We start from the raw sequence: 25,509 nt of genomic DNA, 5'->3' as shown, positions 1-25,509 counted from the left end.
TATTTTATCTCAGCAACAGAAACTAATCCCACTTATAACTCCTTCAGTTCTAAAGGAGGATGCCCTCTCCTGGCCTCAACACACAAAGAGCCACATGGACCGCATGTATATATGCATGCATACACAAACTCACTTTCTCTCAGAATTTTTCATTTCACTTCATTTAGATCTGCCTGTCTCTGCTTCCCAAGTGCTGGGAATAAAAGCATATACCATCACTGGCCATTTTTTTTTTCAATTAAGATCAAACAAACAAAAAACTACAATCAGTCAATAAAAATTATTTTTCTTTTACAAAAAAAATAATTACTATACTAAAAGAGCTATGGGAATAGCATGCAGGTCAGAGTTCTACTCTAGTGACACAGACACGGACACACAGTCTCTGTCTCTCTATCAACAGATTTTGTATTTGCAATAATACTGTCATAGCAAGGCTACAACAGGCTGTCTCTATCTCCATCAGAAGAGTCAACCAACGATAGATCAAAAATACTAAGGAAAAAAGAAAACTGTACTGTGCTTGGTGACATGTTGTACTTGAGGAGATTGGAGCAGGAGCATCATTTGAGCCCAGAGGGCCAAGATGAGCTTGGGCAACACTCTCACACCATCTTCTGAAACAGAACAGCTTGGACTTTAGGCTGGGCAACAAGCCCCAGCAATCCTCCTGACTTTGCCTCCTACCACTAGGGTTGAGGTTTCAAGACCCCTCCTTCAGGCGCACATGGGGGCTGGGGACTACACTAAGGTTCTCATGCTGTGCACTGGGCCATCTACAGAGCCCTGGGTTGGCTTTTTGAGACAGTCTCAGCCTGTAGCTAGGGTTAACCTGGAACTTAAAATCCTTCTGCCTCAGTCTCCCTACTGCTAGGCCTGGGTGTGTCCTGCCAACATTTGCTCTCAGGCAAGACTCTTTTGTTTGTTTCTTTTTGAGACAGGGTTTCTCTGTGTAGCCCTGGCTATAGAATTCCCTCTGCAGACCAGGCTGGCCTTGAACTCAGAGATTACCTTCCTCTGCCTCCCTGTGCTGGGATTAAAGATGTGCACCACCACCATCCAGCTTCAGGCAAGACTCCTAACGTTTTGTGTAGGGTGTGAAGAGCATGGAGCTAGCTCCAGAGTTGTGATGGCATTACCAGAATGGTAGCCTGGCATGCGCCCATGCCTGCCTTCCCTGTGTTAGCTGCTCCTGCTAGTTCATCAGGGGAAATAGGCATGCACAGCTCTCAGGGTGGAGCTCAGACAGCACTGTCCTGGCATGTGCAAGGCCCTGGGTTTCAAACCTGGTGTTGCAAAAAAACAAAAAACATTTAAGTAGAAAAGTACTAAGAGGATAGCTCGGTGGGTTGGTACCTCCCGGCTGAGCCCTATTAGGGCAGGACTGGGCAGAAGGACTTGCCTCTGCCTGTTGAAACCAAAGAGCCCTGGGGTCTGGGGTCTCAGGGGCTGCAGCCCAGATGAGCCACCTGCTGCTCCCCGATGCACATAGCTGACAAAAGTCTGGAACCAGTGCTCTCTGGGGACCCTTGCAGCCTTCATGGGAAGCTTCCACTTACTGGTAAATACTCCAAGGAGAGTGTAGGAGCAGCATTGTGCTACTCAGAGGGGTTCCTGTGGATCCTCAGCCCGTGTGTGAAACAAGGCAGGCTAGACCAGCGCTTTGCAGGGTTTGGGTTAGATATCTGGACAGCATGTGAGGACAGCTGTACATCATCTCAGGAGCCCTCTCAGAGGGCTTTTGGGACAAAGAAAGCCCTTCCTCTGTGCACCCAAGCCTACAGGGAAGAGACTGTCCCAAGGCTTCCCAAATTACTGGAGTAAAGGCAGCATGGTGGCTCATGCCTGTGATTCCAACACTTGATAGGTAAGAGGGCTATTCAAGTTTCAGGCCAGTTTGGACTATGTGTCAAGACACTGTCTCAAAAATAAAATAAAACAGAAGAAAAAGTTGCTTAAGAAAGAAAATAAGGGGGTTGGGGATTTAGCTCAGTGGTAGAGCGCTTGCTAGGGAAGCATAAGGCCCTGGGTTGGTCCCCAGCTCCAAAAAAAAAAAAAAAAAAAAAAAAAAGGAAAGAAAATAAAAGGGGTTGGGATTTAGCTCAGTGGTAGAGATGGCTCAGTGGTTAAGAGCACTGACTGCTCTTCCAGAGGTCCTGAGTTCAAATCTCAGCAACCACATGGTGGCTCACAACCATCTGTAATAGGATCTGATGCCCTCTTCTGGTGTGTCTGAAGAAAGCTACAGTGTACTTACATATAATAAATAAATAAATCTTTAAAAAAAAAAACCAGAGATCCGCCTGTCTCTGCTTCTGAGTGCTGGGGTTAAAGGCCTGTGACACCACTCAGACAGTCCAAATAGATAATTTTTACAGTTAGAAGCTCAGAAAGCTTATAAACAAATGTGGGATCGCTTCTCGGCCTTTTGGCTGAGATCAAGTGTAGTATAAACAAATGTGGGTATGATAGCTTATAATTGTTAATTCCAGCACCCAGGAGACAGAGACAGAAGGATCACTGAAAGCTTAAAACTAGTTTGGATTACAGTGAGTTCAATGCCAGTCAGGGATATGGATGGATAGATGGATATATATATATATATGTGTGTGTGTGTGTGTGTGTGTGTGTGTGTGTGTGTGTGTGTGTGTGTATATATATATATATATATATATATAAATTGATATCTCAAAAAAACAAAATGCATGGTTAAGACCACTGCCTGCACTTCCAGAGGTCCTGAGTTCAAATCCCAGAAACCACATGGTAGCTCACAACCATCTGTAATGGGATCCAATGCCCTCTCCTGGTGTGTCTGAAGACAGCTACAGTGTACTTATATGTAATAATAATAATAATAATAATAAACAATAATAATAATAATAAAACTGCCCACAGACAGATACAGACATAGAAAGACACACAGATACACACACACACAAAATCTGGAAAGGAAGAATCTTCTTCCTCACCCCTCCAACTCCCCTAGGAAACACCAAAGCAGGTGAAAGGTAAGCTCAAATCTGTGGACATCATCCCACACTGATTATGTGCCATAGAAGGCCACTGTCACACAATCTGATGGGGGGGGGCAGGCAGGGGCTTTATGCATTTTTTTTTCTTTTTTTTCGGAGCTGGGGACTGAACCCAGGGCCTTGCGCTTGCTAGGCAAGCGCTCTACCACTGAGCTAAATCCCCAACCCCTATGCATTTCTTAATTATCCCAGAATCTTAGTACTCATCTATAAATCTGGCATTCAGAACCGGAGAGCTGGCTCAGAGGTTAAGAGCTGCTCATCCAGAGGTCCTGAGTTCAACTCCCTGCACCCACAGGGGAGCTCATCAAAGAACCCAATATATGCAGATATAAATAAAATAAAATAATAAAAAAGGAAAATTGACTAGGTATAATGGCACACATCTTTAATCCCAGTACTAGGGAGGCAGAGACAGGCGGATCTCTGTGAGTTTGAGGCCAACCTGGTCTACAGAGCAATTTCCAGGACAGCCACGGCTACACAGAAAGACCCTGTTTGGCACTCACCTGATGGAAATGGGTCATCCTCAGCTAAACAAAAACTTATTTGAGAATATTGTTGACTGCACAAGACCTTGAATCAAAACACAATCAAAATAAAAATCCCTGTATCTTATATTTTTGTGTGTGTATTTCTAGCTGTCCAGAACTTACTATATAGAGCAGGCTGGCTTCAAACTCAGAGACTGGCTTGCCCCTGCCTCCCAAATGCTGGAACTAAAGGTGTGCACCACCATATCCAACCTTGGAGCTGAAGAGATGAATCAGTGGTTAGCAGCACTTGTTCCTCTCCCTAATATTGGGGTTCAACTCCTGATACCCAGATGGGACTCACAGTCATCAGTTACTCCAGTTCTAGAGGATCGGATGCCCTTTCTGACTCGAGGGCCCAGGCACACATAGAGTACAAAGATACACACGCAAAGGCAAAATAAATACTTATACACATAAAGCCATCTTAAAATGAATGAATGAATGAATGAATGAGTGAGTGAAATGAAGCAAGTTCCAACCAACCATACATACGCTCTGGTAATCACAGTCCGAGAGAGGCTGAGGTAGGAAGATCTCAGCAAATTCAAGGCCAGCCTGAGCTACAACACTACCTCAGAAAAACAAACAAGTACCTTTAATTCCAGCAACCAGGAGGCAGAGGCAAGGGAATCTCTGTTGAGTTTCAGGCCAGGCAGTTACATGATGAGGCCCTGTCTCAATATATAAATAAACAGAATAAAAATTCAAAGCTAGGACTTGTGCAATCGATCAATGGCTTATCATAAGTAAAGTGTCTCACAATGCAGGCCAGGTAACCATGTGTCTTAGTTAGAGTTTTACTGCTGTGAACAGACACCATGACCAAGGCAACTCTGGTAAGAACAACATTTAATTGGGGCTGGCTTACAGGTTCAGAGGTTCAGTCCATTATCATCAAGGTGGGAACATGGCAGCATCTGGACAGGCACGGTGCAGGAAGAGCTGAGAGCCTTATTGAAAGGCTGCTAGGAGAACACTGACTTACAGGCATCTAGGATGTGGGTCTTATAGCCCATAGCCACAGTGACACACCTACTCCAACAGGGCCACGCCTTCTAATAGTGACACTCCCTGGGCTGAGCACATACAAACCATCACACCATAAAAAATTAGGAGAAAACAAATGTCATAAAGTTATCTTCTGGCAGTTGTCCAACACAGCATGTGCCTGACCCCCCCCCCGACCTCACATACAAACAATAAATAACTAAAAAAAAAAAGCTCTATGCCTAGCATATTTGGGTCCTTTTGTTCCACCCACAGTAACACATACACATACACATACACATACACACACACACACACACACACACACACACACACACACACACACGAGGATTTCAGATAAGATAGTCTGGGAGCAGCCACCCACACCCACCTAATGTCTGCTGCTACTAGCTCTAAGGAAGGAAGTGAGCCTGCAGAGCTGGATCAGAGCCCCTCAGAAGGAAGCAGTCCTCAGCACCACCGTGCAGATGTCCAGATATGCAGTTAATGAAAAGCATTGGGAGGGTGCTGAGGAGATGAAGGCAAGGACCCGAGAGAGCTGACTGCCCTGTGGCTTAGAGCATGAAATCATGAAGAGAGCCAGCCACATGGTGCAAGCCTGTGATGCAGCACTCAGGGAGTGGGGGCAGTCCCAGTTACAGGCCAGCCTAAGCTACGGACTCAACTAAAAGGGGACGGGAATGATGGACAAGGAGACCTAAGGAACTGGGCATGAGGCTCAGCTGACAGAGTACCTGCCTTGCACATGAAGCTCTGGGTTTGAGCCATAGTACTGGATAAACTGGGTGCGTGCGTGCGTGCGTGCGTGCGTGCGTGCGTGCGTGCGTGCGTGCGTGCGTGCGTGCGTGCGTGCGTGTGTGTGTGTATGGTAGGGCTTAAATAGGATCCAAAATACATTGTATCCACATGTGCAAATGTTACAGGGAAACCACTATTGTGTATAAATAATATATGTTAATAAAAACTTTAACCCCAACACGTAGGAAGCAGAGGCAGAGGGATCTCTAGGAGTTCAAGGCCAGCTTGATGTATACAGTGAGTTCCAGGCCTGTCTCAAAATAAATAAAAAATTAAATCTTAAGTTGTGGGGGGGCGGGGGTTGGGGATTTAGCTCAGTGGTAGAGCGCTTGCCTAGCAAGCGCAAGGCCCTGGGTTCAGTCCCCAACTCTGAAAAAAAAAAGAAAAAAAAAAAAAAAAGAAGTTATGGGTAGGGGTTGGGGATTTAGCTCAGTAGTAGAGCGCTTGCCTAGCAAGCACAAGGCCCTGGGTTCAGTCCTCAGCTCTGGAGGAAGGAAAAAAAAGTTGTGGGTAAGGTGACTTAACCATCCTCACGACTGACCTCATGTGTCAGGACCCACACAGTAGTAGGAAAGAACTCCAGGCTCTCCTCTGATCTCCATGTGCAGAGCACAGCACGCATGTAATATACACAGCCAGTCAATAAATGGGTTCTATAATGTTTCGGTTTTGGTTTTTTGAGACAGGGTTTCTCTGTGTATAGCTGTCACTCTGTAGACCAGGCTGGCCTTAAACTCAGAAATTTGCCTGTCTCTGCCTTCCGAATGCTGAGATTGAAGGCATGGACCACCATGCCCAGCAACTTTATTTTTTTTTTTTTATTTTATTTTTTTTCAGAGCTGGGGACCGAACCCAGGGCCTAGCGCTTGCCTGGCAACCCCAACCCCTCCAGCAACTTTTTTAAAGACTAAAGAATAGGGTCCATGGGATGGCTCTGCCAGCCAAGCACTTACCACCAAGCCTAAGGCCCTGCACTCCATACTCAGAAGCGCCATGGCAGAGAGCAGAACAGACTCACACAAGTTGTTCTCCTGCCTCCACACACATGCTATGCTATTTACGTGTGCATCCGCAACACGCACTCCCATACAATAAATAAATGTGTGTGGATACACACACACACACACACAGAGAGAAAGAGAGAGAGAGAGAGAGAGAGAGAGAGAGAGAGAGAGAGAGAGAGAGAGAGAGAGAAATAGAGAAAATCTGAAAGCACCAGGCAGAGCGGTGAGACAGGGTAAGGAACAGGCCCCATGACTGAGAGGCTTGTGCACAGTGGCAGAAGGACACCCAGGTCTGGGGCTGAACAGTGAGGAGCATTATTCATCCCTCTCTCACAGCTTCACACCCGGAAGCCACAGCAAGCAGTTCTGTCCCCCACCAGAATGTGCCTGGAGATGGAAATGAAGGTCATGAAGTCTGTCCTTCCTTCCTTCCTTCCTTCCTTCCTTCCTTCCTTCCCAGGGCTCAGAAGGTAACCCAGAAGTCCAAGCATGCTGGATGAGTGCTCTAGCGCTGAGCCATGCCCACTGTAGACTATACCCTTCTAAAACAGCAGTCAGTCCCCTTTCCGTCACACCCCTCCCTCTGGTGACAGGTCTTCACGGAATCCCTAAGATGAGCTGAGCATAGGACTTCCACTAGAGGTGGGAACTGAAGCGTGAGAAGCAGAGGAAGGGGCGGGGAATGTAGTGCAGTTGGCAGAGGGGCTTTGGCGAACTTAATGCTCTGGATGGTATCCCCAGTACAACACATAGCACACTGGTATGGTGGCACACGCCTGTGATTGCCATGTAAGAAAACTAAGCTATGAAGGCAGGGGGATAGAAATTGGGGGTCATCCTCAGCTATAAATCTGAGGCTAGCTCAAATTAACTGAGACCATGCTTTAAAAAGAAAAAAAAAAGAGAAAGAAAAAAGAAAGAATGCTAATAAAGCTGGACACAGTGGCACAGGTCTGGAACTCCAGCATTCAAGATGCTCGGGCAGGAAGATTGTCCCAAGTTCAAGGCCAGCCTGAATAACACCTGTCTTTAAAAAAACAAACAAGCAAGCCAACAAATAAACAAAAAGGGCTGGAGAAATGGCTCCATGGTTGAGAGCACCGACTGCTCTTGCAGAGGTCCTGAGTCCAAATCCCAGTAACCACATGGTGGCTCACAACCATCTGTAATGGGATCTGATGCCCTCTTCTGGTGTGTCTGAGGACAGCTACAGCTACAGTGTACTTATATATAATAAATAAATAAATCTTTGGGTTTTTTTTCTTTCTTTTTTTCGAAGCTGGGGACTGAACCCAGGTCTACCACTGAGCTAAATCCCCAACCCCTAAATAAATCTTAAAAAAAAAAAAAAAAACACACACACACACACACACACACACAAAACCAAAAAACAAAAACAAAGGGCCAGTAAGATGGCTCAGTGAGTAAAGGCACTTGCTGCCAAGCCTGAACCTGAGTCTGATCTTCAGGTCTTAAACAGAGAAAACTGAGTTCTTAAAGCTGTCCTCTGACCTCTGAATGCACATACTTATATATGCCAACACTCCCAACCCCTACATGTACCCTCACCACCACTACCACACATACACGCACATATGCAAATTAAGTTTTAAAATAGAATCATGTAGTGGTGGCACATATGTTTAATCCTACACTTGGGAGGCAGAGGCAGAAGAATCTCTTGATTTGGAGTTAGCCTGGTCTACAGAGTGAGTTCCAGGACAGCCAGGGCTACACAGGAAAACCCTGTCTCAAACCCTCCTACAAAAAAGACAGAAACAAACATAGCCGGGTGTGTGCCTTTACGGAGAAGTTAGTGAACGATGCACCTATGTGTTAGCTGTACTCCGACTCCTTCAGCGTTGTTAGTGAAGCCTTTATTTCAGACTAAACGTTGGGTGCTCCTAATGACTGTAAACATTTAGCTCACACCTATAAACCTGGGACCCAGGAGGCTAGACCAGAAGGGCCTTCATGTTTAAAACCTGGACTAGAGAGTGAGACCCTTTTTTCAAGCCATCAATAAATACCTGCATCTCCACGGAATACGTATAAACTTAGACTGTGATTAGTCCCTCGTAAGCCAAGAGGACCACTGCAAGGGAGTCATAGGCCAGCGGGGGCTACATACTGAGACCATTTCTAATCAACAGGACACAAAACATATGCTTATGGTTAGCCTAAGGCCACTGCCGATAGAGGACACAGATGTGCCCCATACACTTAGGATGTCATTTTATCAGTGACTTGAGCACATGCTCAGCAGCTACCTAATACACTCTGTTGTAAAAGGGCACAGATAATTCGAGTTTAAGGGGAAAATCTACTAGGGCAGATTCTCTAACTGTCTGTATGAACTCTTCTCCCCTTCCAGTGCCTGGCAAGGCTCCATTTCCCACGTTACAAAGCGAGCATCAGCCAGACCTTGTGCTCCCGGCCTGTCATTTCAGTATTTGGGAAGCTGAAGCAGGAGGGCCAGTGAGCTGGCTCAGAGAGTAAACGTGTGTGCTAGTATGGCTCAAAAAGGATATCTTTCATCCTAACACTCAGGAGGCAGAGGCAGGCAGATCTCTGTGAGTTCAAGGTCAGCCTGGTCAACATACAGAATGAGTTCCAGGTCAGTCAGAGCTATACAATAGAAAAACAGTCTCAGACAAAACAAAACAAAAATAAATAGGTAAATAAGTAAACAAATCCATTTTAGTCTGAATGTTGTCTAGGAGGGCTCTTAGGGGCTCAGCAACCACCATTAAAGAAGGTGTGAGACTATGGGGTGAGACTATGAGAGACCATGGCTTATCCACAAGGTCCTTCTCTGGCACATAGGTCCTGAGGCTCCTGTGCTGCAGCCCCTCCACCAATGTGGAGATGTGCTATCCCTGGTTACCTCTTCCTCTCCCCAGGCTTTACTTTTTGCAGAGTGGGGAACCCCAAGCCCACATGCTCACCTGAACAGAATGCCTTTGATGACCTGCCAGGCGTTGGGGGCTGGCTGGGGTGGAGGGTTCTGAGGCTGGGTCTCGGCTGGTGTGTCCCTCCCAATGCTGCCATTGCTGGTCACCTGTGGGAGGAAGAAAGTAGGATAAGGCTGATCAGGGTACCCTGAGTTCAGAGGCTGAGACTCTGTCCATCTTCCAAGAGGGCACACCAGTAGTCCCCAAGCAGAAAGGGCTTCAGAGGAAACTGCTCCCCAAAGATACCAGTGCTGGGGACAGTCCTGAGCTGCCTTCCAGTCTATGGGGACCTGTCTATCAGCACTGACCCAGACGGGGCAGCATTGGGAAGCAGGTGCTAGGAGGGAGCTGTGGCCTGGCCTGAGACTCAGGTGCTAAGAGTTAAATCACAGTACACTGGATAAAGGAGCAGGCACAGATGCAGCCAGCAGCTGAGGGACAGTCTGACAGTTTGAGTTGAGCACTATCCATGGAGGGCTGTCCTAGGGCTCTGAAACTGGCTACCATAGAAGGTTGGGGCTGATCCACAAGATCCTTCCCTGGGCATGAGGGCTCTGAGTCCATTCTCCAGCTCTCCGGTAGCTACAGTCCAGCAGGGAGACAGACAGACTGGCGCAGAACCTCACTACTGTGAGCTGGTACACAAACATCCATCCCTTATACCCTGCAGAGCACCAAGCTCTGACTGTAGCTGCATTCTGCAACTGAACAAACAACGGCTCAGAGAGATTAAGATAGTTGAGTTACTCAGGAGCAAGACAGCAAAGAGAAAGAATCAGGTAGGGATAAATAACATGGAAAGAAATCATCTCTCACCAGGCAGAGTGACACAGGCCTATAATCTCAGCATTTCAGAGGTAAAACCAGGAGGAGCAAGAGCTCAAAGTCTGTCTTAAAACACCATGAGACAACAAAGGCCATCTCAAAACACAACAAGAACTCTCTAGAAGCAGAGACATTCTGACAGCCAGGAAGGAGATAGTCCAGGTCAGGGCCATTTAGAAGCCTCTCTTTGGACACTGCTGGCTCCAGTCCTGTGCTAGTTTCTCCCACTAGCTGTCCCATCCTGTCAGCCCTCAAAAGGTAGGACCAGAGGATTACAGAGATGGCTCAGTAGCTCAGAGCACAGCTGCTCTTTCTGACGACTGAGGTTCAGCTCCCAGCACACACTGTGGCTTACAGACATCTGTAACTCCAGTTCCAGATCTAATATCCTTTGACCTCCATAGGCACTGGGCACACATACAGTACACACACATACATGCAGGCAAAGCCCTCACATGCATAAAATAAAACAATCTTTTTAAGGGCAGTGGGGGTGGGGGTGGGGGTGGGGGAGGTCTCACAACACCATGGGCATAGCAGAGAATCCACACCTGACCCACACTTGTCAAGTCAGCACATACAGGGCCTCCCTGTTTCTGGGCCACCCATACCCACTGTCCTCAGGCTCCACTGCCCAGCCCTCTCCCCCAGGACCCTGAACCCCAATCCTGCCCATCTTTCCTTATCACCTCACGGCAGGAAGCAGAGCAGCCGTGGAGCAGAGCAGGTGCTGCTTGTTACCTCTCACCCCGATTCAGCAAGAGCTCCTCCTTGCTATGTCCCAAAGGGCAGGACAGCACCAGTGAAGTGTCAGGGAGGGAGTGACGGGGGGGGGGGGTTCAGTAGATCTCAGCTGTAGTCCTCCCCACGGTTCTTGCCTGAGACACCTTAGGCATGTCACCCCTTCTGTTCTGCATACCTACTGTGTGCCGTGCTTGGTGGTAACCATTAAGCTCAGGAGCTCGATGGCCCAGGCTGTAGAGTCAAGAGGGTAACACACCCGCAAAACAACAAATAGTAAAGAAGCCAAGTACAGGGCAGACATCTAAACCCCAGCACTGGGAAAGAGGATGAGAATAAAAAGACAAAACAAGACTACTGCCTATTTACCTACCTACCTATCAACTATTTACCTATCAACCATCAACCTATCATCTAGCTGCCTGACTTTATTTTTTGTTTTTTCAAGACAGGGTTTCTCCATGTAGCCTTGGCTGTCTTGGAACTCAGGCTGTAGAACAAGCTGGCCTCGCTTGCCTCTGCCTCACAAGCGCTGGGACTAATGGTGTACAACACCGCTCCCAGCTCTATCTGGGTTCTTTTTGGTTTTAGTTTTTCAAGACAGGGTTTCTCTGTGTCATAGCCAGTAAAAGTCTAGCTGTCCTGGACTTGCTCTGTCAATCAAGTTGGCCTCAAACACAGAGATCTACCTGCATCTAGCTGGGATGTGCCACCACGCCTGGCCTCATCTGTTTGTTTAAGGTAAACATGCAGGCAGTACTGCGTGCCTGTTCAGCCATCCATCCTTATGGTACACTCAATGCTCTTCTTAAAATAAGGTAAACAGAAATATGTTTGGAGAAACAAGCAGAAGATGACAGCCACTAGGACAAAAGGTAGGACCCACAAAGACTGGACTGACATCTCAGTGAGTCTCTCAGGCTGGAAGTCACATGGAGAACCCAGGGAAAGGTGTTTTAATGGTGGGGAGAGTATGAGGGCCAGCAGACGTCTGACCATAGAGTCCTTACTCTGAGGATGTTGAGATTGGTCAAGTTTCTATTGAGTCTGGATAGATTCAGAGTCAGGAAGAGAGGTGGGGGCCAGGCCAGGTGTGATCTGAAGTCACACCTAGCTGCTTCCAGGTCTTGTCTCCTACAGTGATGGGCAATCCAGCTAGGAAGACTCCCACAGACAAGCAGACCAAACCCATGAGGTATGCTCCTCATACGCAGGAGCATGGCCACAGTCAGAAAGCCCCTCAGAGTACTGCGGGGTGTGAGGAAACAGGCGGGTTCTGAGCTACTGCTTGCCTGGATTTCATGAGGATGGGGTGGGGAGCATGGCTCAGTATTCCCAGAATTCAGGATACACCAGACCCTGGGTCCCATCCCCAGTACTGGGAGGGCATGGAATTATCCTGAGTCAAGAAGACAGGAGGGGTTGGGGATTTAGCTCAGCGGTAGAGCGCTTGTCTAGCGAGCGCAAGGCCCTGGGTTCGGTCCCCAGCTCCCAAAAAAAGAAAAGAAAAAAAAAAAAAAAAAAAAGGACAGGAAAACTCACAAGGTAGCTCACGACTATCTGTGATCCCAGTCCCAGGGATCTGATACCCTCTTTCAGCCTCCACATGTATCAGGTATCCATGTGATGCATATACTTACATGGGATACATATGGGATACATGTGGGCAAATACTCATGTACAAGAAATGAAGTAGATATAAGCATTTCTCTTTTTCTTCTTAATGTTTCTTTTATTTTATGGGGAGGACATATACCACAGCATGTGTGCAGAGGTCAGAGGACAATTTGAGAGACTTGGTTCTATACTTTTGCCATGTGGGATCCAGGGATCAAATTCAGGCTGAGAGGCTTGGCAATGTGTGCCTTTGCCCACTGCTCCATCTCACTGCTCCCTCTCATTGGTCCCTAAACCATTTTCATGTGTGAATGGACAAGAACAAGTGCCTTTTAAAAATATTTATGGGGGCTGGGGATTTAGCTCAGTGGTAGAGTGCTTGCCTAGGAAGCGCAAGGCCCTGGGTTCGGTCCCCAGCTCCGAAAAAAAAGAACCAAGAAAAAAAAATATTTATGGATTATGGGTGTTTTGCCTACACGTATGTCTGTGCATCATGTACATACCCTGTGCCTGGTGAGCCAGATGAGGTCATGGGATCCCACGGAACTGGAGTTACAGAGGGTTATGGGTTACGGGTTGTGGGTGTTGGGAAGCAAACCTTGGTCCCTGGAAGAGCAGTCAATGCTCTTTGCTAAATGCTTTGTTTTTGAGTTAGGATCTATGTAGCCCTGGCTGCCCTGCAACTCTCTATGCAGACTGGGCTGGCTTCAAACTCAAAGATCCTCCTGCCTCTGCCCACCAAGTGCTGGGATGTGCAGGTGTGCAGCACCACTGACCATGATTTCTTTTGAATTGTGTACAGGTACATGGTATACATTTGAATGCAGGTGCCCCTGAGCTGGAGTTACAGGCAGTGACTGGTGAGCTGTCCAATGTGGGTGATGGGGATTGAACTATGGTGTCCTGCAACAACAGTCCAGCCTCTTAATGTCTGAGTCAGCTCTCCAGCACCCATCCCCTCTCTACCCCACCCCCCAAAAAGAAGTTTAGTTGATATGATGGCCCACTCCTGCATTCCAAGCATCCAGGAGGGAGACTTGGAAGATCTCTTTGGGTTTGAAGACAACCTGGATTGCATGTCGAGTTCTGGGTCAGTTAAGGCTCTCTACAGAGACTGCCTCAAAAAAGTAAATATATAAATAAATATTATTATTATTATTATTATTATTATTACTATTGTGTATATGTATGGTGCATATGTGTGAATGTGTGTACTCCATCATGTGTGTGAAGTTCAGAGACATACTGTTCTCTATGTAGGCTCCAGGGATGACATGGGCTACCAGGTTTATCTGGTCGCTGTTTTATCTACTCGTCTAGCTCGACAGCCTTCCCTACCCGAGTGTTTTCAACTGTGCACGCCTGTAACACCAACTCAGGAAGGAATGGCTGAAGGACTGCCTTAAGTCTAAAGCCAACCTAGCTTACAGGAGATCCCTTTTCTACCACCCATTAAAGCTTGCCTGGAGACGGCTCAGCTCAGTTAAGAGCCCTGACTGCTCTTCCAGAGGTCCCTAGTTCAACTCCAACAACCACATGGTGGCTCACAACCATCTGTGATGGGATCAGATATCCTCTTCTGGTGTGTCTGAAGACAGCTACAGTGTACTCATGTTCATAAGATAAATAAATATTTAAAAAAAGAGAGAGACTTAAAAAAAATAAATAAAAATTAAAACAAAACAAAACAAAACAGTAGAGCTAGTTGGTGGCTTATGCCTTTAATCCCAGTACTTGGGAGGCGGAGGCAACTGGATCTCTGTGAGTTCAAGGCCAGCGTTGTCTACATAGTTCCAGAAGATAGATAGATAGATAGATAGATAGATAGATAGATAGATAGATAGATAGATAGATCCTGTCTCAATGCATGCACGCACACACCCACACATACCCATACCCTAATAAATATGACTGGAGAAATGGTTGAGCAGTTATAAGCACTTGCTGATCTTGCAGAGGACTGGTTTTGTTATCAGCAACATCCTACCATCTATAATCCATTTCAAGGGATCTGACCTTTGGCAGGCACCAGGCAAGCATGTGGTGCACATACATACATGTAGGCAAAGCACTCATACACATAAATCACCTAAAAATTAAAAAAGAAGAAGACAAAACCAAAGTATCTAAGTTAAACCTGGACAGAGAGGTGACTCCTGGGGCTCCCCTGGCCTTCAGAGTCAAAGGCCCACCCTCACCAGAGCCTGGTATACTGTGCCTCCCTGCTTCTCTGTTTGGCCATATGCTTAGCTCATCATCCTTCCTCACACCAGGCATCTTCTACCTCAGGTCTCTCACAGTCCAGTTCCATTACATTAATGGCCTTTCCTTTAGAGGGTGTGACTCCTCCTGTCCCTCCTCAGATCTGATAGAGTACCACCTTCTCTGAGACATCTTCCCCAAGACCCTACTTGAATGGCAGCTCTCCCACATACCCACTGCTCACTCCCTACACACACCAGTTATATATCTAAGACTCTGCCATCTGCAGCCAGGTATATTTTTGTTACTGTGTCTCCACCTATGCGTCCCCACCTCTTACTGGAGACACATGAGGTCCAAGAAGGCAGAGCCTGTTCTACCCAGCCCTGTATCAGCTGAGGGAATGAGTGAGAGGCCAGCCTGAAGAGGGGCAGACTGCCAGGACACAGGCAAGGACAGGGTCTGCAGGCTTCATGCTAAGCCGGCAGGCTGCAGAGGGTGGCAGAGACTGAAGAAGGCAGTAGGGAGGAAAGCACAGCTCCTGCTTGCTCTTGCCTCTGTGCCTGAGCTCAAAGACCCTCCTCCAGGAGCACCCAACAGTCTGGTAAACAGTTAGGACCACTTACAGGACCATGTGCTCAAGGACTGCTCAGATCCACCGTGACCACCCAGACTGTATCTCAGCATAGCCTCGGTTCAGTAGCCACTCAGTGCTGTGGAGGTGTAGAGACCTGCCAGTGACGGACGAGGGCTGCAGCTCGGTGTGTGGTTTGCTAGGCATGCAGGGATCCTGGGAATTCACTGCCTAGGCCATTAATAAAATAAAACAAAACAAAACTTCCTCCAACTTACCCTCTCCTTGCCCAGCCCTAAGCTGAGGGAGGTAGAGATATAGTACTGACCAAAAGTCCAGTGGAAGAGTGGGCAGGCTGGGCCATCAGAACCCATGGAGAGCCCAAAGGGCACAGCTCACCCAGTCTGAGAGGATTTCTTTCTTAAAGAAAGGAAACCTGAAATCTGAGGACTAAGGGTCATCCATGTAGTGAGGCATGTCAGGAAGCTGAGGCAAAAGGATTCTGAGTCTGAGGCTAGACTGACTACATGGTGAAGACTCTTGCCTTCAATCAAACAAGTCCAAAAAGTGCCCAACCTTCTGTGGCCCTGCACATGCCTTGCGCTTACAGCTGCCTCTAGGAGTAAGCTCCTAAGTGGATGTTACTGAGGATTGTGTGAGCAAGAAGATCAAGAGGGAGAAATAGGGAAGACTCCAAACAAGGAGAATGGAAGCACTCTAGGAGGTAAGGTTCACAGTAGATGACACTGTTCCAGTTGTCCGCACAGGTGATTCTGCCTCCGTCACCCCTGCCCCCACCCCGAGAACACTCAGAAACTTCTAGAGACTTTTTTGATTGTCAAACCAGGAAAGAGTATACATGCTACTTACTGGCATAGTCTGCAAATACCAGGGGACAAGGTGCACAGGGCAGCCTCACATTGAAGGATTTACCAACTCAAAATGTCAATAACCAAGGGTGTTTTTAAGTTGGACAATGGAGGCTCACACCTTTATTCCCAGCACTTGGGAGGCAAAAGCAGTTGGATCTGTAGTTCCAAGCTAGTCTGAGCTACAGAGTGAGTTCCAGAACTACAAAAACAAACAAACCTGGGTATAATGGGCACACCTTTAATTACAGCACTTGGAAGACAGAGGCAGGCAGAACTCTATGAGTTCCAGACCAGCCAGGGCTACAAAAACTTGAGATGACTTTAAAAACAATCTTAAAAATCCGAAAAAAAGAAAAGGAAAAAAAAATAGAAACGAAAAAGCCTAGTCTAGTCTGAAGAAAAAAGTTCATTCGAGATTTTGATCTGCTTTAAAAAAAAAAAAAAAAAAAAAGGAAAAGAAGTGTACTTTATCCTGAAGGCCAAAGGATGGGTATTAAAACTTTTCAAGCATGAGCTAGGATTAGAAGCATATGCCTGTCTTCTCAGAATTTGGGAGGCTGAAGCAGAAAGGCCACCACCAGCCCTAGCTTCACAGGAAGACCCTGACGAAAGTCACAAACAAAAGATTTGGCGCAGAGATGGGAACCAGAGAGGCTCCACATGTGACTACTCAACACAGTGTAAGTCTTGGTCTCTCATGCCACTGACACCCAGTAGTCAACAGAAACTTGAAGGAACTAGTTCCAAGGATCAGAAGACAGGGAGTCCCTGCGGACCCAGCTAGTGTATTCATCCCAGCAGAGATAAACCAACAATTTCCTGAGCTGCTTGCACCCCAGGTCTGGTTGCAAATGCCAGAAAGACTCAGTTCAGAAAAGCTGGGTTCTATCTCATCGCTGTAGCCCGGTATCTTCCCTCAAGTGAGTCTATCTGCCCCGTCTTTGAGATCCTACAGCCCTTCATCTCCTCATCCCGACTTCTGTCACTTCCCTAGTATGTTTACACAGTCTCCTCTCCCACTCCCCTGATTGCAGGGACAAGGTTGGAGACAGCTTTACAGCCATTAAGTATGGGCCTCTCACTCAACTCCTCCATTAACCACTGGGGAAATGAAGACCCAAAGGAAGAAACTTGTCCAAGGTCACATCCAGTCAGCTTCACGCACCCCTCCCAGTCGGTCCTCCTCACCCCTGAGCTTCCTCCTACATGTCAGTGACATCCCAGTGGGTGGGTCGACAGCACCTTGCTGTCACTCCATCAATTCCAGCAGAAGCCTGCACTGTGCCTGAGTGAACTGGTACGCTCTGAAGTCTCAGTGTAGTTTGGGTAGTAATGGGTTAGAAGGCAAACGCGCCTGGACCAATTTCTCTATTTGATCAGCTTAGGTTAAAAGCGCCCATCTCAGTCCAGACCACCCACGGTCAGCTTTTTCATAGAACGAATAACAAAGCTAACCTGGGTGACCTTCTACAAGCGCCTTCGACTCGTCCCTCGGACCCTTGTCTGTGAAATGGGTCGGTCCGCCTCCGCAGCCCATACCCTTTCTCCACCACAATTACCGTATTTGCCCTGAGCTTGAAAACTACCGATTAACCAATCACTGCCCCCTATCTCAGGCACTGCGGAGCGGACCCAGAACGCCAGACCTCTCTAGGAAAAGTGTTGGAGCCTGGAACCACACAGTCAGTCGAGGACCGAGGACGCTTGGGTTTACAAGTCTGCGCCCCTCCGCGCCACCCTCTCCTCAGCTCGAGCAAGGAGTCCGCTGGACGCCCGGCGCGAGCCTGCAGGAGACCTGGCGCGCAACAGGGCCCGGTTCCCGCCACCGTCCGGCCTCCTGGGCAGCCGGGCGCCGCCAGGGCCCAATATTCAAGGTCCCTCTGGGGCATGGAGCCCCCGGTGCATCCGACTCCTCCAAAAAGGACAAGACACTCCCTGCAGGAGTGTCCCCCCGCTGGGGAAGAGCCCCCTCAGGCACCTCTCGGCCTCCGTACCTGACCAGAGCTGCCTCCCCCGGCCGCCACCACGGCGCTGCCGGCCCCGTCCGCCTCCTGCGCCGCCGCCATCTTCCTGCTCCGGGTCCCCGCCCCCGCCGCCAGCCCCGCCCCGTCCCCGACGGCGCCAGCGCGATCGCGCGAGATCTCACATTTAGCCCACCCTGCCAGGCTTCCGTATCTGAACGGAGCGCCTCAAGCCACGCCCTTTTGAAGACCCGTCTCGGCCACCGTACTCCTCTTCCACCTCTTTTCATCGCAGGATATTTTGGTCTAGCATAGAGTGACTTCTCCGAGTACTTGAACTTTCTAGTCTAAAATGCTCTTTTCATGGATTCTACTTTGTACACCCTGCCAAGTTGGATGATTTTTTTTGATTGTATGGCCATTCCAAGCAATTCGACCGCAGTTCGGATTGCCGTTTCTTCGCGGTTTTTACAGTCGATGGTTTCGGAGATTTCTGGCCACCGTAGCGATTCGTAGCCACGCTACGAATCCCGCTAGAGCCACGCCCATATGGAAAAGAAACCCCCTTTCTGGCTGTGACTTTTCGTCATACGGGGTGGTCATTACCTTGTTATTTTCACTGCTAATGCGATTCCCTTGTTTTAAACTTTAGTCATCTACCTCGGGAGATTGTAGTCTCTCCATTCATTCTTACGCCGCATCTGCTTTCTTACGGACACCGCACCTGGAAATAGGACCCTAGCCACTTTTTAAAAATAAAGGTTCATGTATTTATTTTATACTATATCTGCATGCCACACGAGAGCATCAGATCACCTTATAGATGGTTGTGAGCCACCGTTGCTGAAGTAAACTCAGGACCTCTGAAAGAGCAGGTAATGCTCTTAACCGCTAAACCATCTCTCCAGCCCGGACCCTAGCCGCTTTTAGCCTGTTTAGTTTAGCACTCGTCTTCCAGTAGGGGGTCTATGCTTTCCGGCAAACCTCGAATCTTTAAATACAAAGACAGGATCTCATACTGTAGCTCAGACCCGCCTCAACTCCTGACCCTCCTGCCTCAGCCTCTGGAATACTGAGGATAAAACGCCACAAACCTGATTAATAACCGTATTTTCTCTTTTTGCTTGTTCGTTTTGATGGGTAAAGGGAAAAGTCTTGAAATGAAATCCTGGCTGTGGCAGGCATAGAACTAGTGGCATCTTCTGGTCTCATCCTCCAGAATGCTATCTGGGATTACAGTTTATGTCCCAGCACATTAAACAAGTGACAAACCAAATCTTTTGGGTTCAGACTCCATCTTAGAGAACAAGAGCTTGAATAAAGAGACCCTAATGTGATTGCATTGGATTCAGCTCCTTGGTGGTCTTTGGGGTTTCATGGCACAACACAAAAACACCATGATTTTACATTAGCTACAAAACCTCTCAATTTTATTAGCTAAGAAGTTAGTGAATTACATCAGTTACAAAAATCTCTCAAATTTTATAGTGGCTACAAAATCAAAGATTGTTAGACAACAATCAGGGACTGGTATGTTGGTGCTCAACTCTAGTCCCAGCACTGGGAAGGCAGAAGCCGGAAGATCTCTGAGTTTATAGTCAGCCTGAGCTGCATAGCTACATATACCCTGTCTCAATAAAGAATTGCGAGCTGCCCAACAGGAGGGCTAAGAACTGACTGCTGGTCCTCTGGAAACAAGTCCTCTTAATTGCTGAGAGTGGCTCTACCCCTACTAAAACATAGTTTTAAAATAAGTGGGGTTGGGGATTTAGCTCAGTGGTGCTAAATCATCATTTTATATCTTCATGTATGGATGTGCACTTTGTTAGGGCCTAGTGTCCTTGAAATCCAGAAGAGGGCACCAGGTCCCTGGAACTGAAGTTACAGACTGTCGTGAGTGGCCATGTAATTCCTGGAAATGGAACCCAGCTGCTCTAGAAGAACAGCTGAGCCATCTCAGCAGCTCCAACTAAAAAGTCTTTCACACACATAAGGGCCTGGAAAGATGGCTCAGTGGTTAAAGGCACTGGCTGCTCTTCCAGAGGACACAGATTCCCTGACACCCTTACACAGACATACATGCAGGCAAAACACCAATACTTATAAAATAAGAAAATAAATAAATCAGCAGGGTGGTGGTGCACGCCTTTAATCCCAGCACATATGAGGCAGAGGCAGGCAGATCTCTGAGTTCGAGGCCAGCCTGGTTTACAGAGTTCCCGATGAAGTCTGTATTGGTTACTTTCCTGTTGCTGTGATATAACACCATGGCCAAAGGCAAGTTTTGGAAGAGTTTACTTTCACCTGTAACTCCAAAGAGAGAGTACATTGTGGGGGAGGGGGACATAGCAGCAGGCAGCAGGTATGCTGGTTGGAGCAAGTAACTGAGAGCTCATCTTCAATTAAATGTATAAAGAACAGAGAGAGAGAGAGAGAGAGAGAGAGAGAGAGAGAGAGAGAGAGAGCAAGCTTTGAACTCTCAAAGACCACTTCAAATGACCTACCTGTTTCCTCCAGTAAGGCCTCACCTCCTAAGTGTTGCCAAACAGTACCACCAACTGAAGACCAGGAGGCCACACCTCTGAGCCTATGGGGGACATTCCCATTCAAACCATTACACTGTAGGAGAACATGATTCCCTCTATAGGCAGTTTTCACTTCCTCATTGAGTTCTCCTGTTTCCTGGCTCTGAACAGGAAGAGAAAACCAGACCCCCCCAGACAGAGGCTCTTTTTCCTTCCCGTTTTCCTTCAGGCACCCGCTTAACTTCTCATCTTCCTACCCTGCCTCAGGTTCCCTGAAGTTCATACCAGGTCATGCCTGGGGATAAAATTATGTAGAGCTTCTACCTGTGTAGGAGGGCCTGGGCTTCCAAGGCAGAAGGGTGTGCTAGGGCACACCTGTAAAGATCAGAATTCAAGGCCACCCTCGAGTTCTAAGTCAGCCTGTGTCACATGATGCCCAGTCTAGAAAAAAATAAATGAAGATATACCTGAGTCAGGTGGTGGCAAACACCTTTAATCCCAGCACTTGGGAAGCAGTGAGTTTGAGGCCAGCCTGGTCTACAGAGTGAGATCCAGGAAAGCCAGGACTAGAGAATCCCTGTTCTAAAAGAAGGAGGGGAGAAAGAGACAGAGGAAGAGGAAGAAGAAGAGAAAAGTTTCACTTGTGGTTCACAAGGTGGCCCAGTGGATAAAGGCATTTGTGGCCAAGCCTAGGGATCTAAGTTCAGTGCCTGGGACTCCAGGATGGAAGGAGAGATCCAGGTTCTATAAATTGACCTCGGACATCCACAAGTATGTCTTGGTATCCACATAATCACATACATAGAGTGAACAAAAACATAACTTAAAACTTTAAATGAGACAGGAGGTGATGGCACTGGCATTAATCCCAGCACTGGGGAGACAGAGGCAGGTGGATGTCTATGAGTTCCAGGCCAGCCTGGTCTACAGAGTGAGTTTCAGGACAGCCAGGACTGTTAGCACAGAGAAGCCATGTCTTGAAAAAACAAACCAATAACCAAAAAAGATCTATCTAGATCTGACTCTTGACAGGCTAACAGATATTACTTCATAAGTAGCGTCTCTTTCGTTCTCAGCAACTTCCCTCCTCCCAGCCGAGAACTCTATTATGTGCCCCATACTCACACCCAACATGGCTGCTGTGAAGACCTGGTATGCTCAAAAGTGCTTGTAAAGATAAAGCAGCTGGGGGGCTGGAGAGATAGCTCAGAGATTAAGAGCACTGACTGCTCTTACAGAGGTCCTAAGTTCAATTCCCAGCAACCACACTGTGGCTCACAACCATCTGTAAGGGGATCCGATACCCTTTTCTGGCCTGCAGATGTATATGCAGGGCACTCATACATTAAATAAATAAAATTAAATAACACACACAGAGATGATGAAGTTTGGAGCATTGGCTCAGGGGTTTAGAGCACTGGATGCTCTCCCAGAGAACCCAGGTTTCAGGTTCAATTCTCAGCACCCAAATGGCAGTCCACAAACATCTGTCAGTATCTCTAGTCTTTTTTTTTTTTTTTTTTTTCTTTTTTTCAGAGCTGGGGACCGAACCCGGGCCTTGCGCTTGCTAGGCAAGCGCTCTACCACTGAGCTAAATCCCCAACCCCCTGTATCTCTAGTTCTAAGAGACTGGATGCCCTCTTTTGACCTCCTTGCTGCCAGGCATTTACATACATGCAGGCAAAAAACTCATATACATAAAACTAAGCCGAAACTTTGAAATATACAGATGGGAAGTAGAAATTTAGTGGGTAGAGTGCTTGTTTAGCATGCATGGCGCCCTGGGTTTGATATCCAACGTTGCATAAGACCAAGCTTTTCGGACACCTTCTCCCCCAGTACTCGAGAGCCAGAGGCAGGCAGATCTCTGAGTTCGAGCCAGCCTGGTCTACAGAGTGAGTTCCAAGACAGCCAGTGTTGTTACACAGAGAATCCCTGTCTTAAAAACACAAAAGGGGTTGGGGATTTAGCTCAGTGGTAGAGCGCTTGCCTAGGAAGCGCAAGGCCCTGGGTTTGGTCCCCAGCTCCGAAAAAAAGAACCAAAAAACAAAAAAAACCAAAAACACAAAAACATAGAAAACATTAAAAAAAAACCCAAAACAAGAACAACCAGGCTATTGTTGCTCAAACAAGTTCTCACTATGTACTGGAAGCTGGCCAAGCATCTTCAAGAGCTAAGACAACAGGTCTGTCTGAGCCCGCACCCAGTGCCAGTTCGTAATATTTAGTGGGTCACAGAACAGACTCACTCTGTCCACCGTTAGGGGGCGCCCAACACCATCAAGAACTGTGTTTTTAGTCTCTAGCGGAGAAGTGGGATGGCACATCCACCTTTTAAATCTTCAGAGACACGACTCAAGGTACAGAGTCTTAAGTCTGAAAGAGGAGAAACCCTGGGTTCAGATCACCCAGCCTTAGAAAGAACCTGGGCATCTGGACTGTGGGATCCTAAACAAAGGTGGTGGGGAGCTGAGAAAAAAAAAAGTATTTGGGGGGCGGCACTGGGATTGGCTGGGAACAGAACTTGCCTGGGCAGTGGTTCCCTTTGGCTTGAGTTTGTGGGAAACACTGGACAGAGGGGGAATTGTTTCCCATGCATCTCCCCCTCCCAGGCACCCCTAGAGCTTGGCAGCCTCAGCTCTTCCCAGGCCCTGGGGACTTGGGAGCCTTCCCACTGCCCCTCCTTCCCAGTCCCTGTTTTCTACTGGACTCACAGCTGCCCAGCCTCAGGACCTGGGAAAATTGTGCCAGGAATATTGAAAGACTGGCCGTAGGTTATTGTCGAACAGATTAGGAGAAATCCAGGCCATGGGTCCTCTGCGGGACCAACGGCGCCACCTATGGGACACTGGAGTGAGGAGCATAGTCTTGTTCTCACCATGAGACAGGAGAATTGGGGGAGCTGCACTTAAGATAAACTTGGATAAACAAAAGAACAGCCAAATGAAACATACGGCAAAGCTCTAATCATCAAAAGGGTACTATTGTCTTTTGTTTCGGCACGGGGTCTTTCTGTTCTGCCCCACCTATCTGGAGTTTGCTCTGTAGACCAGTCAGACTTGCAACTCACAGAGGTCTGCTTACCTTGCCCTCCCAGATAATGGGATTATAAATGCGTGCCACCATGCCTGACACCATTGGCTCTTTGTCAGAGACTACATGTAAGTATGGCTGACTTTTCCTTTGCTGTGTCCAGTTCCCCAAACTAGCAAGATTCGTGGTAAAATGCATATGAGGTTAATGTGTTGGAACTGTCCAAGAGCCCAGATTTCAGTGTGTGTCCTCCTGGCAACCTTAGCATCAACTTCTTATCTTTAGCAGTGCCTTTCGAGCCCCAACAGGCCCTTCCTCTGCTCCAGGCATCTGTTTGGACAACTCATTGCCCTGCTTTTTCCGGTTTAAACTGAGGACACTCACACAGGCTAAGCAAGAGCCCCAGCCCTGAGTTATTATTGTGTGGATATGCTGGTGCGTGTGTACACGTGTGCCACACACGGCATGAATGTGGAGGCTGGAGGACAGCTTTGTGGAGTGGGTCTCCCCTTTATGTGGGTTCTGGGGGATGGATCACCTGTAGTCGCTGAACCACCTCACCGCCCTGCTTTTGTTCGTCTGTTTGATTTTGTATGGTTTTGAGACAGTGTCTCATGTAGCCCAGGCTAGTTTCGAACTCGCTATACGGTTGAGAATGGTCTTGAACCCTTGATGTCCCTCCCTCTATCTGCTCCAGGGCTTTGGGAGTGCTGTAAATATAAATTCCAGCTGCCACAACTGGGTGTTTTGGAGGAGTTAAAAATTATTTATTAAAAAAATATTTATTGAGCAGGTAGTGGTGGTGTATGCCTTTAATCTCAGCAATCAGAGGCAGAGGCAGGTAGATTTCTGTGAATCCAAGGATAGCCTGGTCTACAGATTGAGTTTCAGTAAGTCAAGTTACACAGAGAAACCCTGTCTTGAAAAAAACGTGTATATACATACTACATACATACATACATACATACATACATACATACATACATACGTACATAATTCTTTTTTTTTTTTCCCGGAGCTGGGGACCGAACCCAGGGCCTTGCGGTTGCTAGGCAAGCGCTCTACCACTGAGCTAAATCCCCAACCCCTACATAATTCTTTTTAAGCTCTATTTATTTATTTTATATGAGTACACTCACTGTCTTCAGACACACCAGAAGAGGACATCAGATCCCATTACAGATGGTTGTGAGCCACCATGTGGTTGCTGGGCATTGAACTCAGGACCTCTGGAAGAGCAGTCAGTGCTCTTAACTGCTGAGCCATCTCTCCAGTCCATGTGTATAATTCTTAAATTGGGTGAGTTTGTGTGTTTGCGTGTTGTTTGTATTTTGTTTAGTGATAAATCTTACTCTGCCAACCAAGCTGGCCTCAAAACCCCTGTTGTGTGAAAAAAACAAAGGGGGGGGGAGAGAGAGAGAGAGAGAGAAAAAGAGAGAAAGCAGGGTGGTGGCTCATACCTTTAATCCCAGCAATCAGGAGGCAGAGGCAACAGATCTCTTAGTTTGAAGCCAGCCTGGTCTACACAGTGAGAAACACTACATAGAGAGCCTGTCTCTAAATGAATACATAAATAAATAAATAGATGTCATTTAAAAAGAAAACTGGGCTGGAGAGATGGCTCAGTGGTTAAGAGCACTGACTGCTCTTCCAGAGGTCCTGAGTTCAAATCCCAGCAACCACATGGTGGCTCACAACCATCTGTAATGAGATCTGATGCCCTCTTCTGGTGTGTCTGAAGACAGCCACAATGTACTTATGTATAATAAATAAATACATCTTTAAAAAAAAAATAAAAAAAATAAAAAGAAACTAAAACTCACA

The 25,509-nt window shown here is 47.4% G+C and overlaps 1 protein-coding gene across 1 annotated transcript in view; it reads right to left on the bottom strand.

The window, feature by feature from the left end:
* The window catches only part of Clptm1 (CLPTM1 regulator of GABA type A receptor forward trafficking), a 32,833-nt gene extending 14,568 nt beyond the window's left edge, over window positions 1-18,265 (bottom strand). Inside the window, exons 1-2 of the mRNA XM_032894251.1 lie at window positions 18,161-18,265; window positions 9,330-9,442 (exon numbers count right to left, since the gene is read on the bottom strand). Coding sequence (XP_032750142.1) covers window positions 9,330-9,442; window positions 18,161-18,232 — 185 coding nt within the window. The 5' untranslated portion in view covers window positions 18,233-18,265. The remainder of the gene's footprint in view (window positions 1-9,329; window positions 9,443-18,160) is intronic.
* Between the last annotated feature and the right edge of the window lie 7,244 nt (window positions 18,266-25,509).

This window comes from Rattus rattus, chromosome 2, assembly GCF_011064425.1.
Source record: "Rattus rattus isolate New Zealand chromosome 2, Rrattus_CSIRO_v1, whole genome shotgun sequence".
In the NCBI taxonomy this organism is placed as follows: Eukaryota; Metazoa; Chordata; class Mammalia; order Rodentia; family Muridae; genus Rattus; species Rattus rattus.
This window is presented reverse-complemented; position numbering and strand designations above follow the sequence as displayed.